This window comes from Parasteatoda tepidariorum, chromosome 8 (genome assembly GCF_982258835.1).
Source record: "Parasteatoda tepidariorum strain Cologne lab strain chromosome 8, Ptep-v5.0, whole genome shotgun sequence".
NCBI lineage: Eukaryota > Metazoa > Arthropoda > Arachnida > Araneae > Theridiidae > Parasteatoda > Parasteatoda tepidariorum.
Window position 1 is genome coordinate 89,781,972 of NC_141762.1, and position 19,572 is coordinate 89,801,543.

The 19,572-nt window shown below is 30.6% G+C and overlaps 1 protein-coding gene across 1 annotated transcript; it reads left to right on the forward strand.

Moving 5' to 3' along the window:
- Positions 1–5,494: 5,494 nt before the first annotated feature.
- On the forward strand, positions 5,495–15,060 carry LOC107454055 (BTB/POZ domain-containing protein 6). Its single transcript, XM_087169329.1, has 3 exons — positions 5,495–5,861; positions 11,186–11,474; positions 14,226–15,060. The coding sequence occupies exons 1-3, from the start codon at positions 5,813–5,815 to the stop codon at positions 14,833–14,835; spliced, it is 948 nt and encodes a 315-aa protein (XP_087025455.1). The 5' UTR covers positions 5,495–5,812; the 3' UTR covers positions 14,836–15,060.
- The last annotated feature ends 4,512 nt before the right edge of the window (positions 15,061–19,572 follow it).

Below are 19,572 nucleotides of genomic sequence, written 5' to 3' on the forward strand. Positions count from 1 at the left end.
CAATAAGCTAAACATCTTATGTATTGAAAAATTGGAACTTATTTGATTATGAAGCATACGCATTCTTATAATGTATTTTCATAAAGAAACAAAAAGCCCTCTTTTTTCCTCAAATCTTCCAATGATTTATATTTCTCTTTTTCCTTAAAAACAACTTTTAAAACTATTAATTTTGTTTAATTAATAAGTTTTAAAAAGTTTTTTTTTTTTAAAGGGAAGAAAAGAAACCTGTTATGCAGGTTGGTTTAAATCAAAATTCATATATTTGGAATACGGAGTTCGGATTCCTGAGAAATCGAATTTTAAAAAAATTGGGATTCTTAAAATTTGATTTGTTAGAAACTATTCGATCAATTTTGCTAAAATATTCTATTTTTTCTTGTTAAATTACATTCCTTTAAAACGATGTAAAAAATAAATACCTTATTCCAGTGTTTCTCAAACTTATGAATTTTGTGTACCCTTTCTAAATTTTTCGTAACGCTGTGAACCCCTAATTAAAAAAAATGAATGTATTTTTTACTATAAAAAAATTGCACAAAAGTTAAAAATCACAACTGGCTGCTGACACCATAAATAATTAACTGTTAACTCTGCAAAAAATAGCCAATAGAAAAATATGTATGGCTAGGTTTGTTTTTAAATAAAAATTTTAGAAATTTTCGTTTGTTGCAAGATATTTCGCATAAGAACGCGTACCCGCACTAAACTGTTCCGTACCCCTGGGGGTACGCGTACCACACTTTGGGAAACACTGCCTTATACAATTGAATTCTGTTTGCAACTAATATTAAATGAAATGATAAATATTTATTAAAAGTTATTTTTTAGCAATTTACACAATTAAAAACGACCTTTATAATTGCGTGAAATTTTTTTTTCAATTCTCTTGAAATGCTCTCGAGTTACTTCTTAAATTGCTTCTACTCCCTATATTTTGGGGTATAAAAATCCAAATCCGACGAAAAAATGGCATGTTGATTCAGAGAAAGTACGTTTTAGTGTCTGATTTCGTAATTTAAAATATCGCCCCTGCACACATTAATTGACATATTTTAAACTAGAAATAAGACAAATTCTTAATAATTAAAAATAATTAAAAATAAAATATAATATATAAATGTGTGTTTGCAGTACTGTTCTGCAAACACACATTTATATATTATATTTTATTTTTAATTATTAAGAATTTATGTCTTATTTCTAGTTTATATAATACAAATTTGGTTTCAGCTGCTTTATGCGCTTTTCCAATTTGAATTGATAATGTAAAGTTTCAGTGCGTTTATTTTCCTCTTTGTTATCATTATTGACCTAGTAAATTGTATTGATTTTGTGATTAACATATTTTAAGTCACCCCCCTGAACTATTGAGATGAGAAGTACGTAAAGATCTGATCATTAGATCAAAATTTATCAGGGTAGTCCGTTTATTTATTTATTTTTTTGCTCACTGAACGTCTAAAAAATTTATAATTCAAATCTGTTTAATTTTTTTGCTTTATCTCTAATTTATTCCATTGTGAGGAAGAGAGATTTTTTCATAATTTAATTTTTTTTTTAAATAGACCAGAATGTATTCTGGTCTATTTCTTTACTTTTCGCCCTTTTTTTTTCACTGTTTGCAAATTAATTATTTCTAGATATTCTTAAACTAAAATGTCAACTTCCTCTAATTTATTTCTCATTATAGAATGTATTGTATATATTTAGTCGAGAGTTTTGTTTAATTATGTGTATGTTTTCTCTTAACATCTGTTATTATATAATGTTTGTAAAACTTTGATAACTATATTACGAGAGCCGGTTTTTTTTATTGAACAGTCAATAAACTAACCAAAATATATAATTTGATTGTAGCTATTTTATTTGTAATCGTCATAGCAAATGGTAATTATTTACACTGTGATCTTTCATGAATTGTGATGATTTTATTGTTTTCATGTTAGCAAAGCATGATTATTTTTTTAAAATAATCAAACTTACTTCAGTTTTAATTTTGAAAATATTGTTTAATCATCCGATTATGTCATAGTTCTTCTTGCTGTTGTTGTACTTGTTATTGTTGTTCCGCGTGCGTATTTTTGTTAGTTACCTAATTATATTTGTAAAACTTTAAAATATAATTGTACTTAATTAAACAAATTGTTAGAATTTTTGTTGACAGTTGAAAAAACGCAATAGAATCTTCTATAAATACGATAAAACAGACTTTTTTATTTCTAACCGCGAACACACGTGAATGCATTGCAATTAAAAAGAGATAATTTTATTGTTATAGTTAATTTTTATTTATTTATGAATCTATTTTTTTTTTAAATGCAATGCAATCTTTTTGAAACATTGTCAAAAGGGTTAAATACTTCAAACAATGCTTTTATTTCGTATTGCATGAGAAAAGAAAGAGAATATAAATATTTTAGGGAGGGCGCCAGTACGCGATTTGCCATAGGCGCTTCTTTCCATAGATACGCCTCTGGGTAAAACTAATTATTATAACTATTCTTTTGGGGTAAAACTCTATTGTTAACAACTCATTAATATTTGCTTATAATTGAACTTGTTTTGGTCACTATTAATAAATATTTGTTTATAGTTGAACTTTTTCGACTTTTATTCCGTTGACTGCTTTGTCATTCGCATCACTTGGCGACTTGGCTCGCGTTTGGTTCACAATTGGCGACATTTGCGCCCGACTAACGGAAAAGTACCTAAATATACTATACGACATGTAATAAATGTATTGATCAAAAGTGTACTTACATGCAGAGGTAATGTAAGCAAGTTTTGAAAAATCGGCAATAGATGGTGCTGGAAGTCTAATAGTTATCAGCTTCTCTGTGAAAACAATACGGATAGAAAAGCGACGCATTTTATCTAGCACAATAACTGTCTCTTTATGGCAAATAATTGACTCTTGCATTGGCCAGCACGGTCCCCAGATCTCACTCTTGCGATTTTTTTCCCTTCGGGGCTCAAAAAAAGTGGCATGTATGTGCTTCCGGGTTCATTGATTTGAAAACCAGTATCACAGCTACCATCGAGGCAAATATGCTGCATAAAGTTATTATTAAAAATTATTATTTTAAAGTTGATGTATGCCATATAAGAAAGAGAGGGCACACTGAACATTTGTAAAAAGTACATTCAAAACTTGCTTGTATAACCTCTGCGTGCATATGCATTTTTAATTAAGACATTTATAGCACGATGCATACTATAGCATACATGAGAAATTGAGTCATTCATTTTGACTCACGAATTGTATGTGCTACAATATATAAATGTGTGCATGCTATGTATTATGTAAAAAATATCATTTCAAAATTTTTCCTTGTATCCAGGCAACAAAGACAGCAACTTTGGCACATTAAAAAATCAGTTGGATTTATTTTCTGCTCAATTCTCGGGTATATTATCACTGCGTCTTAACTAAATTTTAATTTTGGGTTCTGAAATGTGTTTTGAAAATGCAAGATTTTTTTTAAATTTTTTTTTTAATTTTAAAATATTAAATTGGAACTAGCATCCATCAATATTGGGCAACATTTGGTTCAATTTCTTCTTTTAAAAAATAATTATTTTAAAACTTTTTCTGCCTATACGCCTTCACGAAGTTAAATTTTTTTTTTTTTTTCACTTCAAGAAGCTGATCTAACCTTTAATAAGTGCATTTACCGAGAGATCGGGAAAGTTCGGCTTCTTTCGGCTGCTAACGTACAAAAGCAAAAGAAATTCTTCACTCTCCCACTCTGGGTCTCTGGGAAGTTTTTTTTATCACTTAATTTATGAATAAAGTTATTCTAATCACTTTCTACAATTTTAAAAATTGTTTTTTTTTCTTATTTGGTTTCAAAGCCTTGGTTATTCAGTTGATAAAAAATTTTTATAAATTATTAGTAGCGTTAATAATTATAATTAATTAGTACAATTAATATTATCATTAATCAATAAAATTAATATATTTTATTTTACAACCGTCGTTGAACAGCCGACCCAAATTTGAGCTTACTTACTAATGTTTAACTCCATAGCCCGGTAATTTTGAACCAAATCCAGAAGACAAGGGAACTCCTGAATCAAGTACTGGGAGAAATTTGACTTCGTGGTAGATTTTTTGATGGAACTAACTCGCATTTGCGTTACCTGGAGACCACGAGAACCTCCCACGGTTAGCCTGACGACAAGAGGACTCTAACCCATGAACCGTCTACCACTGACGATATTTAGCGTCAGCACTGTGGTCGGTGCAAGCCGAATGCGGAATTCGTATCAACCAGCCATCGCTGCGATTCGAACCCGGTTCACCTCATTGGAAGGCGAACGCTCTATCCCCTGAGCCATCGCAGTTCAATATAATTATTATAATATTATTTTATATGTAATTAATGTTGTTGCTGTTGTCGTAGGCCATTAAGGCAAGGGGTGAGATTGTACTTATTTTCCAGTGGCGCCATCTATAACCAAGAATTCAACTTCTGTCACACTCATACGTCACACCCGTTTATTGGGTGGACCCATTCATTTATCCACAGATCGTAATTTTGATCTGAACCAAAGAACGATCGATCTTCAATTCAGATTCGCATTATTTTATAAAATTTTATGTTCGCTTTCAATTATTAAATAAAAACTGAAAAGTAATGTTCAGAATAAGTTGATATACAGTATATACAGTATAGAGTTCTTAGTACTTCTGACTGAAAAGTAATTTTTCAGAATAAGTTAATATACAGTATAGATATAGGGTTTCCAACTTACATGAGGCCGGGGGCCACTATTAAAAACACAAATCAAATGGCGGGCCGCAACTTTATCAAAATTTTATGTAGGACTCTTACATGTTTGTAGGAACATTAAATATTACCGTCAGATTTTTACCAAGTTGTACAAAACAAGAGTATTGAATTACAAATTAAAATAAGAAGTAGATTTTCAAAAATATTTAATTGCATATTAAAAGATTCGGGCTGCAATAAATTTAATGTGCACCTATGTATTAAACAATTAATGTGCAACAGATATCTAATTGTCAAGATATAAAACTTTAAAAAAGCTGGTACTAAAACTTGCATAGTAGCACACAAAATGTTCAATGAGAAAATTGAGGTTTGTCTGCTGCAACCACCAGAGATTAGATATTTACATTTTAAATTTAAAATTTACAAATATTTGTGTAAATATTTTCATCCAAAATGAGTGGTTTCAAAAAGTTAAATCGGAGAATTTCGGATACACACATGCTAAATTATATTCACAAGATACAAAAAATGAAATAAAAAAGAGCAACATACACGATTATTTTTAAATTTGAACAAATATTTTCTTGGATGCAAAACCTGAGAAAAAAAAAATTTTGTACCGTTGGTGTGCTAAATTTCACAGATACGAAGAAATTAGGTTTTTATTAACGAGAAAAGTATTTTGAACTCATATAGATTTCTTACGAAAATTGTCCGTAAAAAAAATGACAACTAATATGATAATAGTTGATAATATGATAGATAAAAATGACAACTAATAGTTCGCGGGCCACAAAAAAATTCTTCGCGGGCCGCCAGTTGGAAACCACTGGTATAGATCTAGTAAAAATAATTTTAGCTTATAGAAATAGTAAGTTATTTTTATTTTCATTAAGATTTGATACTTCCATTTATTCAACGTAATGTATGAAAGTGAAAGTGAAACTGAATTTTCAAAATTGTTGGCGAACTGCCAAACGTCGTCACATGTCTTAATCTGATATCCGAAACACTTTAAGCTGGTAACAGTGTGTCAATGTTCTAAGGTAAAATTAATTTAAATGTAAAACATGAGTTCTATTTCTGAAGCAACAATTGACAAGGAAGAAAAAATTTCCGGTATGTATTTTGATTTCTAATCTCTTACATTTTTATATTAATGCTTATTTAGCCATTCGTGCTTTTAATCGAAAATCGCCATTTTATTTGTTATAGCGTTCCTTGAAAACGAATTTTCTTAAAGATAAAATACCCTTTCGTAAAATAAAGTGTTTAGCCACTACTCTATACAATTTATAATGTGTTCATACATTTATTATTATTGCGTTAGTTGATATCCCTTGAACATATTGTGTTCATAGCTAAACAAAATGAAACTAGTTTAATAGTCATTAAGAAAATTTGATTGTTTATGTATAAAAAAGTGTGCGCAAGATTTTGACATGAGTCAGTTTTTAACCGTTTAAGCATCGTATCCGAAACCTGCACCTAACTCTGTTTAAAACCTATTATTTTCATGCAAATCAAAATCTGTTAACGTATTTGTATACTTCATATGTTACTATTCATGTTGAAAATATCACTTAAATATCACAACGTCAAATGTTACTATTCTTATGTAATTAACATTATTTAAAATGTTCTGATACATTATATATATTTATATCTATATCATAATGAATAAAAAATAAAAAAAACGAAGAAAATTAAGAAAAACAATAAGTTTTATTTATTGCGCATAAGCTGCAAGTAAATAGAACTCATAAGATAAGTTCAAAATGTAGAGAAAACAAGGGAAACATTACAGAACAATGAAAAAAGGGGAAAAAAAGAAAAATTATTATAAAAATAAAATTAACAAAAAACCGGAGAAAATTTTTTTTTATGAAAATCCGGAAAATAAAAGATATAATCTTTTCATCAGCTCACACGATTAATATCCGCAAAAAAAGAGGGCTTTCTAATATTGCATCAATATAGCCAAAACATAATATATCAATACAATAGTGTGAGAAGCACTCAAAAAATTTTACAAAAAATTACTACACGCAAAATAGAACACAATAAATAAAAATATCACGTAGTAAAAAATAGAATATAAGGAAAGAACAGAATAAAACATGAATTAATTTTCCGGATTTTTATTAAAAAAAAATTTTCTTCCGGTTTTTTGTTATTTTTATAATTATTTTTCTTTTTTTCCTTTTTTTCACTGTTCTGTAATTTTCCCCTTGTTTTCTCTACATTTTGAACTTATAAATAATATATATATATATATATAATTACATTTCAACATAACTTCTTTTCTTACATTATATTGCAAGAAAATGTCTTGAAGAAAAACCACCCTTTTATTACATAAATATACTTTGATATTGACCACTATTAAATAACTAAAATTTTTCTTCAAGCTCTATAGCTCAAAAGGTAATTTGAAGAAACTATTTTAATAATAGAAAGAGATCTTTAAAAATTGTAATATTCATCCATACCAGAGGTTTCTAATTCTTTTTTTCGGTCACGGAACCTTAGACTTAATAGACAAAAATTAAAAAATTGTGAGCAAATTAATCAGCGAACAACTATGATATAAAAATAATTATTTTGTAAATATTTAATGTGAAAAATGAAATTTTTTCACTCTAGATAAAACACTTATTTACACTTGACAGGTTTCATGTCAGACAGAAGAATTCGCCAGTCTGGAGTGGCATTTTGTTTAATTCGAAGTTGGAATTTGGTGTATTCATAAGCTGAAAATGAATAAGCTAAATTATGGTTTTAGTTGAAATGAAAACGAGACAGGAATAAAATATACGTCGGGAATTTTTATGAGAAAATTATTGTTGAGTTTGGTTATTTTATTTCAAATAGAAAGGCTCGATGCGAGATACTAATGCAATTTTTTTAAGTGGAATTTTTTTTTTATTATTCATTTAATATACATTGAAAATTACAGCATTATTAGTAGTATATTCAAGATCGATTGAAAATTACTGCATTATTAAAAATATATGCAGGTTTCGAAGATCATAACTGGTTAAAGGAAGACCTGAACTTCGGAACCCCTGTGATCCTTCTATGGTACCCTTGTGTTCCGTGGAACACATTTCGGAAACCCTTCATCCAGGGCCGGATTAACCTATAGGCACACTAGGCACGTGCCTAGGGCCTACGAAAAACTTGGGAGAAAAAAATTTTTTGACAAAAATAATTTAGCTTTAAAAACAACAAACAATTATGAAGATAGAAATAAAAATATAATATTTTTCGGTAATAAATTATTTTGCAGAATCTTATGATCTAATATATTACTTTTTTGCGATTTTTGGATTCAACGAAATCTTGTATTATGCTGTCGAATTCCAAACTACGCAAAATGTCGTATTCAATAGACATAAGTGCGAGCGATGCCAAACGATCTTGATTCATTGTTGAACGCAAATAATTTTTTATCAATTTTAATCTGGAGAAAGATCTTTCTCCTTCTGCATTTGATCCAAGAATTGACAAATATATTCTTAATGCAATGTGAACGTTAGGAAAAGTATTCACAAGTTTATCTTTAATTTGAGCCTTCAACATTTCTTGTGCAGATTTATGTTCATATAAATTTGAAAATAGTAAAAATTCATCTACAAAGTTTTTCTCTAAATCGGATGAATAAATTTTCACCAAATTTTGCGCTTTTAGTTTAATCTCAGATTCTGACAAATTTTTGTGTAATTTCCTTGTAATTCGGGTTCGATAAAACATCGACTAATGACACTTTTTGGTCGATCTAGAAAACTGGGAAATTCAGACATCCGGGATAGCGATGGTCCCGAGCATCCCTGATAATTGGTTCTCTACTGTATAAATATTTCTTGTAATTAATCTCACTTCAATATCTTTGCTGGTTTGTTGTTGTATTGTTGACGTGAAGTGTTTACATAGTTATCGATCGAACTAATCATAATGGTATTATCGATATCAACTGCAATATCGGCAGTATGTCGGTATTGCAGATAAAGTTCAATAAACAAATTCGTAAATTAAAATCCATATTAATAAAAATGTAAAAAAAAAAAAATATTCAAGAAAATTTTGGCATATATTTTGAAAAGAGGGGAGGAGTGGGGGAAGGAGGGGAGGGCCCCAAAACGGCTATGCCTAGGGCCTACGAAAGGTATAATCCGGCTCTGTGCCTAGGGCCTACGAAAGGTATAATCCGGCTCTGCCTTCATCTATACCAGTGGTTACCAACTGGCAGCCCGCAGGCCATATCCAGCCCGCCTAGCCTTTTTTTGTGGCCCGCGAACTAAAATACATTAGTTGTCATTTTTTGCGGAAAATTTTCATTAAAAATCTATCTGGGTTTAAAGTATTTTTCTTCGTTAAAAAAAAACCTAATTTCTTCGTTTCTGTGAAATTTGACATACCAACGGTGCAAAAAATTTATTTCTCAGGTAAAAATCTGCTTCTTATTTTAATTTGTAATTCCATACTTTTGTTTTGTACAACTTGATAAAAATCTGACAGTAATATTTAATGTTCCTTCGAACATAAAAGAGTCCTATATAAAATTTTGATAAAGTTGCGGCCCGCCATTTGACTTGTGTTTTTAATGGCGGCCCTCGGCCTCACGTAAGTTGGAAACCCCTGATCTATGCCATTATTTCTTTATGTAAAAATTTAATATAATTTAAACTTGAAACGTGTTGAAGTAACAGATTCCACAGAATCCTTTCGTACTTTATTATATTAAAACTCTGCTTTTTTTTTCAATAAACAACTCTGTTTATTAATTAATACTATGTTAAAACTTCTATTTGATGCTGTTATAAAACTGCTAATTTCAAAAAAGGCTATTCATACAGAGCGCTTGCCTGCCAATGAAGTGAATTGGGCGGCACCCGGCCTGCACTGATCACAGTGCTGAAATAAAATATCCTCAGTGGTTGACGGATCATGGGTTAGAACCCCTCATGCCGCCAGGTTAACCATGGGAGGTTTTTATGGTTTTCCTCTCCATGTAACGCAAATGTGGACTAGTTCCTTCATAAAGACCTCCACAACCTTCATAAAGACCTTCACAAATTTCTCCCAATACATGATCCAGGAGTTTCCTTCTCTTCTGGATTGGGTTCAACACTACAAGGCTACGGAGTTGAATATTAGTAGTCGTAAACCCAAAATTGGGTCGGCTGTTTAACGACGATAATAAAAGGAAGAAATTACAAATTATGTCAAAATAATCACTCATTTCGATTACACCGAAACCAAAATAATAGTTAGACTACATCCTTGAATTTATGGAGTCTTTTTAAGACTTCTTCGAAGATGAGAACGCTCAAATAAAAGAAAACAATTAGGTATGAATGTAAGGTAAAATATTTTTGTTATTTCTCAAAATCCTAATTTCTACTTCAATAATGATATTTTTAATTATTTATATATTTCAATGTATTCATATATTTGTATAGATTTAGATGTATTGGGCATTTTCGGAAACAGCGTTATTTTTGGTTGGCAAAAAGTTTAAAAAAAAAATGATATTAGAGCGCATGTCCCTATGCAACATAAAGTAATGTTTTTTAACTTGGCACCTTAAATAAAGCTTGCGAGTAAGTGATGGGTTTAGTTTCAAATCCAGTTCTATTTTAAAAAAAGAGAAGAAAAAAATTCTCTCAATCAGTCATTTCAATTTTTTTAGAAAGGATTTGAGTACCTATTAGTCAATAAATAAATTACTTAATGTTTTTTTCTCTTAAATTAAAAGAACTTACTACCATCAATTAATAATGATAATTTTGTTTCATTATTACAACATTATGTTAAGGATCGATTCGGTTTTTTTTTAATTATTTGACATTTTGTGAAAGGTCCGTTTTTGTAAAATTGTGAAAAAATTACTCGTAATTTGTGAATATAAAATAAACGTTAAGTCACATTCTTTCAACCAGGGTCCGCTTTTGTGAATTTGTGCAAATAGGGTCGGTTACTGCAAAAAAACTTTTTCAATGAGTTTTTAAATTGTAAAGACATGCAAGATTATGCTCAACATTGTAAAATTATAATTAAAAAATGAAACAGCAATTGCAGCTGCTAAATTAGCGACGCAACACATAAATATTTGGTATTTAGCCTATACTGCTGAACGCAGAATATTCATTTCGGACGAATAAAGGAAGAGGCGTCTGCCGAAGGCAAAATTTAGTTCGTTTACATCTGTCTTTCTACTGGGAAGGGTTTATTCAATTAACAAAACAAAGATGAAGGTAAAGAAATTTGTGAAGGTTCCGATTAAAAGATACATTATTTTGTGAAGGGTCCGTTTTCAAGTTAAAATATTTTGCGAAGGGTCCGTTAACGGACCCAAATTTCTTCTAAACAGACCCCTAACTTTATTAGGTTATTTTTGATCTCCGTCTGATCGTAATGCCCCCTCTGCATATTTCTAGGCAGCTTTATAGATGTTATAGAAGAGGAATGCTCTTCGATACAGAGTGTGAATGTTCCATTTGTTGCTACAGCTGATAAAGTACTGCAGTACTATCTTGAGAATCGCTTGCACACTGACGTTACATTCCAGGTTCGATGCGGTGATGGATACATTTGCTTTCCCTGCCACAAACTTGTACTGTCCATCTGGAGTCCAGTGTTCGCAGGCATATTTTTCAAAAAGGAATCCATCACCGAAAATGTTGAGATTACCAAAATGCCACCTTCGGCTTTCGAAGTCATGATCAAGTAAGATTTTATTTAATATTATTTTAATTAAACTATTATTCCCCTAAACTATGATACTTAAGGCTGTTGTTGCAATAGCGTAAACTTCGCAAGGTACTCTATTTTCTATGAATAAATCTTGGTGCGTAGCGTTTTTAAAAAGTGCTTAGTTTTCCCTTTTCGAAAATGACGAATTTTCGAAATGAAATGATTTACCTTTGTTATTATTTTTTGTTGTTGCTCAATATTAAGAAAATGTTTTTAATTTCGGTGATATCTAAGTTATATTTAACTATATGCATTAAGTAATCAAAAACATCCATACGTAACCTATCTGCAGTAAAAAAAGAAAGAAAAAACAATAAGATTCTAATTATTAGCGAAAAATTAAGGTTGCATTTGTAAATTTAAATATATCAACCTTAAAAAATTTATTTGGGCCGGGATAGCCTGGTAGATAGGGCGCTGGGCCCATGTCCGAGAGTTCGTGGGTTCGAACCCCACTGGCCGAAGACTCCCCGTGTAGTAAAGTGCCTGATGCACGTTAAATCTGTTGAGTCGCAAAAGTCCTCCATGTTCCCTTAACAAATCAATACCTCTGAGGGTACTGGATTGGAGATCGATCGTTTTCTGATTCAGGTAAAAATTACGATCTGTGGGTGCATCAATGGGTCTGCCCTATAAACGGGTGTGACGTATGGTGTGGCAGAAGTCGAATTCTCGTTCATAGATGGCGCTACTGAAAAATACGAAACGCACACTCATGAAAAATACGAAACGCACACGCACACTAATGCCACTTGCCGTGTGGCAAGTGTCATTAGAAACAACAACAGCAAAAATTTATTTAGCACATGATCAGAGGGGCTAAGGTCACCGTTGAGATTTGAAATTGAACTATAAGATTGAATTTAACTGGCACATGATCATGAGGGCCGATATCCAGCTGTGTTGAGATATGCTCTATGACATCCTACACTCGCGGCGAATAAAGTACTTTCCGCCCACAGCACTTTTTTATTCGCACTGTACAATACTAAACTGTCCATCCAAAAATACTGGCTTAGATTTATATTAGTATAATTTTGTCAGAAAAAAAAAATCTGTAATGCCAGTCTGTAATCTCAAATTCTGAATTGTGTGACGGCCAGACTCATGCAATATACGCGAACTCCGTTCTCGGAAAATTTGTCATCATCACGGAATTTTTTTTTTTACTATTATTTAAAAATAAAAATAAATAAAACAAAATCCGCTTTTTTAAAGAATGCTTTTTTTTTCCCTCAAATTCCTGACAGGAAAAAAAGACGCTTTTACGCTTTTTCCCACTAATTCAAAATTACCTTTCCATAATTTAAAATTACGCATCACGATTCCTATTTTCGCGATTTTAGAATCAAATGTTGATATTCGTATTCACGTGATTTTAGAATCGGAACAAGATTCGTATTAACGCGATTTTAAAATCACACATCGAGATTCGTATTCACGTGTCTTTAAAATTAAATGTCGCGATTCGTATTCGCGTGATTTAAAAATCACGCATTGAGATTCATATTTTCACACAATTTAAATAAATAAATAAAATATCTCATCCATATTTTTATTAAAATATTGATAATATTCTGGGGAAAAATGCTTCCTACATACACTTTTTTCATGCTCAAATTTCAGGTATTTTTTCAATTATTTAAAAAGTTATTTCGCACATCACATTTTCGGATTTCTATTTTCAGCTTTTTTCTGTTTTTTGCCAAACTCATCCATATGGTATGCATGAATCAATATAAAGATCGATAAAAATTAAACATTTTTTTTTAAAAAATCAATGAATTTCGAACAAATTTCGCCAAAATGAGGTGGCAGCGAAAGGGTTGAAACTACATCAATTATCGATTGCTCGCAGAATCTTTTTTAATTGAGATTTTGTGTTCGCAGAAAGTTTTTCATTTCATCTAAGCCTGGTGACGGCATAGTATTTTACATGTTTCCTAGCATATTGCCTAGTAGATATGTGGCATAACTACCACTATAAATATTAAATACCAATTCACCTGTATATAAGAGACATTAACTTAATTCTATCTAGAAGTACCTTTCGATAGATGAAAGTTGACATGGTCGATAATGACATGGTCGAACTCTCCTACATCGATGGATAGTCCACACTAATCAGGTGATTTGTTTCAAATGTAGCGCCCCCCCCCCCCAAAAAAAAAAAAAATCCGGCGAAATAAATAAGTCTCAAAGTAAATAAACAAAAATTGATCAAAAAAAAAAAATACTGTGCGAAATAAACAAAAATGAAGAAAAATATAATGAACATAAATAAAATAAATAAATAAAAAAGAAATAAAAACAACATAAATCAACTAGTGTTACTTGTTCATCGAATTCTATCATAAATAAAATTCTGGAAGGGGAATAATGTGGCGTAACTACCACTATAAATATTAAATACCAATCCACTAGTTAACTCGATTCGATCTGGAGGCACCTTTTGATAGATGAAGGTTGACATGGTCGATAATTAAATCCCCTCAGACTAAGTATCCAACTTTAGTTTATTTTTGAAAATTAAATAAAAGTCATCATAAGCATAGCTAGAACGTAATCCATTCTTGTCTAGGTCCTCTCTTATCATAGGTGTCGCGTCGGGAGAAAAGAGACCTCTCCAACTGGTTTTCGTTCAAAAATCAAAATAAATAATAGCAACAAGCAAAATCCTTTATAAATCTTAAGTAATATTTCTGAAATTATCTGCTGTTCCAGGTACTGTTATGGCATCGAGACAGAACTACAGAAATATCGCGATGACATCAACTTCCTCTTGAAGCTGTACAAAGGAGCTAAAGAGTACAGAATTAAAGGCCTTCAGGTGCTGTGCTGTGAAATCTTCAGTGGTGCCTTGCCCACCAAAGACAACGTCTTCGAATTGCTAGACGCAGCTTCATTCATAGGCTCGGAGACCTTGGAACAACGTTGCTACAAAGTCGTTCAGACACACACCCGAGAAATCATACAGTCACGTGACCTGTGCAGTATCAACCGATCCATGATCAACACCATTCTCGAAATGTCGGCTCTCAATTTGAAATCTGAAAATGAGTTGATCACTTGGATGTTTGAGTGGGGTGCTCAGGAATCAGCCAAACATGAAGATATTACCCTAAGGGAGATCATGAATCCCTTCTTACCTCGCCTGAACTTCCTATTCCTCAAACCCAAAGAGTTTGGATTGCTGGTATCTAAACACAAAGATTTCTTTGATGAAAAAGAAGGTTTTGCCATTTTCATGAATATCGTTTGCCTTGAATCCTGGCCTCTTCCCTCGTGGTTTGGCAGAGAATTTAATCGTTCTTTCGTTGATTCGGAAAATTAATAGTGTTAATAGAATTTTCTTTTCGTTATGACTAGTGTTTTAATTCTTTTTACTTACTCTCTGTTACATTTTTCTGGTTAGGATTGCTTTATATATCACATAAAAAGGGAGAGATACTATTTTTTTAGAACGAGATGTTAAATAACTTTTTTATTTTCTCTCAACAAAAAATGCTATTCAAATTGTAACATAAGATTTGAAATAAAGTTTTATGTTAGACGCTGAGTTACTTTTTGGCTTGAATTGAATTTATTTCTTAATTGTTCCTTGCCAAAATTAAAAATAAAATTTTGGAATAAAAAGTAAGTATTACAGCAAATGAAAATGAATCAGAGAAAATATGTGCGACACCAATCCAATTGGTCACATGTTTTAAAACCATCGATTGCGAAAATATTTCCTGTGTCTTGATATTTTTTTTTAATGTATTAGTAGGATAATTCGTCGCCTGATCGCTTCGCTCACCAAACCCCGCCGTTGTTTCTCTTTCATCATAAATCAAGGAGAAACAACGGTTTATTTCCCCTTTTTTCTAAAATTACGATATTTCCATGTGTTGCATTTTGAGGGAGAGTAAATTTTGGTAAATTAAGAACATAGAAAATCGATACCCCCACCTTCCCGAGAGTTATTACTCAATGAAGATCGGCAGTGAAATGGAAAAACTGTTCGTGTCCGTGCACAAACTGGTTTTTTTTTTTTTTTTTGCTAGCTTTAATGGCCATAAACAGTTTTTCCTCTTTGATCTTCTTAAAAATCGATTAAAAAGAAAGATAATTTAGTTTAGAAACTATAGAATTCTTTAATTTCGGTCGGCACATTTTAATATTATGCTATTCGCGATCGCAACGAACTATAGGGGGCGTTGTTGTATGAGACTAATACCTGCGATTTCTATATGAACAGTCATTCAGTTACTCTAGAGACGTCGTTAATGTAGCACGTACGTAGCATTGCAACGTTCCTTCTTTATTGTGGCTAATTAAATTTAAAAATGAAAAATGTTTAATATCCTTTCTTATGCAAACGAAAACAAAATGGTATCTCTTTTTATTAGCGAAGGAATATCCAAAACACATCGGAAAAATATTTGTACATTAACAGAAAAAAAAATATGTATATTCTTATAAGAGTTAAAACCTAATGCCCGAGAAATAGTACTACTAAATTTAATGATATAACATGAAGGCCCATTTAAACTTTACATTCTATAGTTTTAAGAATCATATTACTTCAAAAATTAAAATGAACAGAAAGTATACATAAGCCTCATAATTTTATGAAATTTAATTTTGTAAACAAAGTTTTTTGACAACAATTTTTATCAAAAAATTTCAAGTTTCAATAAAAATCATTATTTAGAAACTAAGAAACGTAAAATAAAGAATGCTGACGAAACAAAAACAAAAAATCAATTCTTTTTTGCCGCCATTTTTAGTGCTACGAAAATTCGTCTTTGGGATTTGCCAAAAACAAAACAAGATAAAATTTTATTTTTTCAGGAGGGAAATATTTTACCGAAAAAACGAAAATGTACCAATTCCCACAACATGAAACTTCATCTTGGTAAACGTACAGTCCGCAAAAAAAAAAAGATATCACCCTGAATAACTTTCGTTCTAATGATCGGATTTTCACGAACTAAGTGTTCATCTTAATGGTTCCTGGGGGTGACCTCAAATATGCTAATTAATTAGTGATAACTATTAATTAAGTTACGAAATCAGACACAAAAACGTACTTTCTCTGAATAAACATATATTTTTTTTTACATATTTGGATTCTTAATCTTCAAAATATAGGGGGTAGCCGCAATCTGGGAAATGTGGTCCCCATAGTGTGAGCAGGAGAGCGATTCAAAGTTTGGACCCCTTAATGTTAATTTCACTTTTTGCGTTTTTAGTCATATTTTGAAAGCTAATTAAGCAATTTAAAAAAAATTACATCCACTCATAAAACTCATTTACCCAAAGATAATTTCATGAAAAAAATAATTTTTAATAATTAATTATTATTTTTTATTAATTAATTAAATTGAGAATGAAAAAGTTTTGAATTATAAGGTATGAATTTTTTTATACCATATTAATCTACATATTTTTCGATTGAAAAATCTAAAGTTTCAACTGTTTTTATTTATTAGGAGCTGAGAAAAATTAAAATTAATTATTTTTAAAAAAATAATTTGGCGACAATGAAAAAATACTTAAATGGGGCGATTAATATTAAAATGTGACAAACTTGGAGAAACTTGACTTCGCGCGCGTAGCGTAAAATTTCATTAATATTTTTTTTTGCTAATAATCGTTTGCTAATCTTTTTATTTTTATTTCTTTCAAACTATAAAAGACGATGTTTCTTTTTTAGTCGTTTAATAATTTTTTTGCAATTTAGTAAAGAAATTTGAATGAAACATTTTGAATAAAAAACACTTTATTCAAGGAATGTTTAGTTTCATAAAAGCGTGCTTCTGATAGAATATGGTTATACACCAGATTGTGCTTATTTAATGTGATTATTTTTTATTTTTTGATTTTGTTTTTCAATAACTGATACAATTTCAATAATATACACGCATATGCATAGATTTGGAATAATATATTTATCAATTTCTTGAATATATATTTTATGAATATTAATAAAAATACGTAGTCAGCATTTTTAATGATCTTAAAACTTCTTTACATCTTATATATCTCCATAATCTTAAAATAAATTTGTAAATTAACTATCTGCGGTGTTTCGCAGAATTATTTTTCTAACTTTTTAATTGAATTTTAATGCAAAATCTTATTTTTTATTCTACCATATACACCGAAGAGCCATTATATTATGACCACCCTCAGTCTATAACAATGAGCTTGCCCCGGTTTTCATGGTTTCTCTCCCAGGAACAACGTTTACATGGGGCACATTGGGACCCCATGTAAACGTTAACATTACCATGTATGTAAACATTAATATTTCCTGCGGGGGATGGTGTTTACCAACACGATAATGCACCTTGTCATAAGGATCGAATCGTCATGGATTGGTTCGAGGAACATTCCAGTGACTTTCAAATCATGTCTTGGCCCCCAAATTCACCCGACCTTAATCCAATAGAGCATTTGTAGTCCTACTTGGAAAACCAAATTCGTGCTGCCACGCTACCCCCTCGCAATGTGAGGGAATTGCAGGACCAGTTGGTGAGCGCTTGGAACCAGATACCTCAAACTACCTATCAGCACATTGTGGAATCAATGCCGCGGAGGGTGCTAGCAATTTTGAGGGCTAAAGGTGATCCAACATGTTATTAGCAGGGTGGTCACAATGTAATAGCTCTTCGGTGTATATTATTTTCCAATAATATACTAATCAATCGTTTAAGTACTTTAACTTATGTTTTTCTTTAAAGTAAAATTACTTTTTAAATTATTGCTAAGTTCTTAGTGAAACAAAACTTAGAATTGTTGCCAGCTATCTGAGAATTAAATCTTGTTAAGAAATTAAAGATATTCTACTGATCACACACAATAGCATTCGATGCAGAACAGCTGACTATTTACTAAGAATACTATTGTTTACGAAAAATGAAGATAAATTATTAATTTTCTTTTTTTTTTATTGTTTCTTATTTATTCGAGTAATGAAAAGTAAATGCGTACGTGTGCACAACAGATTGTTTTTTTTTTAAATGAACGAAAAACTATGGACATACAATTTTATTTCAACAGTGAAAGTTATTCTTGTGCGTTTACTTAAAGAAAGTTACCCTTTTGCTTTAAAATGTTGAAAATATTTGCTTAAAAAGTTGTTTATATGATTTCTCAACTTTTGCACAGTTCAACGAAATATTGCTATATCAGGAAAATGTTCGGTATGCCTTGTTTTGTTAAACAACCACTAAAATAAAAAATTGTCAAAAGATTCGAAAAACGTGCTATTTTTAAAATCTTCATCTCAAAAATAGTTCTTTTCCTCCATTTGACTTTTTTCTTCTTAAATAACTTATAATCATAGTTTTAACACACGTTTTGAAGAAATTATGAATACAAATTTTTCCTAATATTTTGTAATAAAAAAACGAGAATAATTGTTTCATTGAACCAGAGTAGTTAATTGTTTTCGTAATATTCGGCCATAACTATTTAACTTAGATTGTTTGGACTAGGGGTCATTTCATGCATGTCTTTCGAGATTGAAATTTCAGTGATAAAATGTAAAAATTACAAGAATGCGTAAGGTGGTTTCAACTAACAAAAAAAAAAAGGACAAAATCGTTGGCAAAAGAAGTTATCTCATGAAAAGAGTGTCAGAGTTAAAAAAATATTGTAAAAACTGTAACAATCGTTACTCTTGTTTAATAAAGGGTATTCTAAACCTAATTTTCTTTTAATCATATTTTTTAAAGAACTAACGAAAGGAGTGTGTAAATAACATCAACTCTTTTTACTGCAAACTAAGTTTACTTAATATCATTTGCAAATCTTATGAAGTGTAAATTATTGTATTGATATATTTTACTTTGGTTATATTGATGCTAGATACTATATATACTTTGGCTTTCTAGTACAGGCTTTCTAGTATATATATACTTTGGTTATATATATACTAGAAAGCACTCTTTTTTGCGGATATAATCGTGTGAGCTGATGAAAAGATTATAACATTTATTTTCCGGATATTTGTAGAATTTTGTTTTCCTTTTTTCGGAATTTTTTTCCCGGTTTCTTGTTATTTTATTTTTATTATTAT

What these genes read in the sequence shown, in the direction of transcription:
- LOC107454055 (XM_087169329.1), top strand. Translation starts at nt 5,813, where the DNA reads ATGAGTTCTATTTCTGAAGCAACAATTGACAAGGAAGAAAAAATTTCC. An exon ending in CAAGGAAGAAAAAATTTCCG is followed by an intron (nt 5,862 to 11,185) that starts GTATGTATTTTG and finishes GCATATTTCTAG; the next exon opens with GCAGCTTTATAGATGTTATA. An exon ending in GCTTTCGAAGTCATGATCAA is followed by an intron (nt 11,475 to 14,225) that starts GTAAGATTTTAT and finishes CTGCTGTTCCAG; the next exon opens with GTACTGTTATGGCATCGAGA.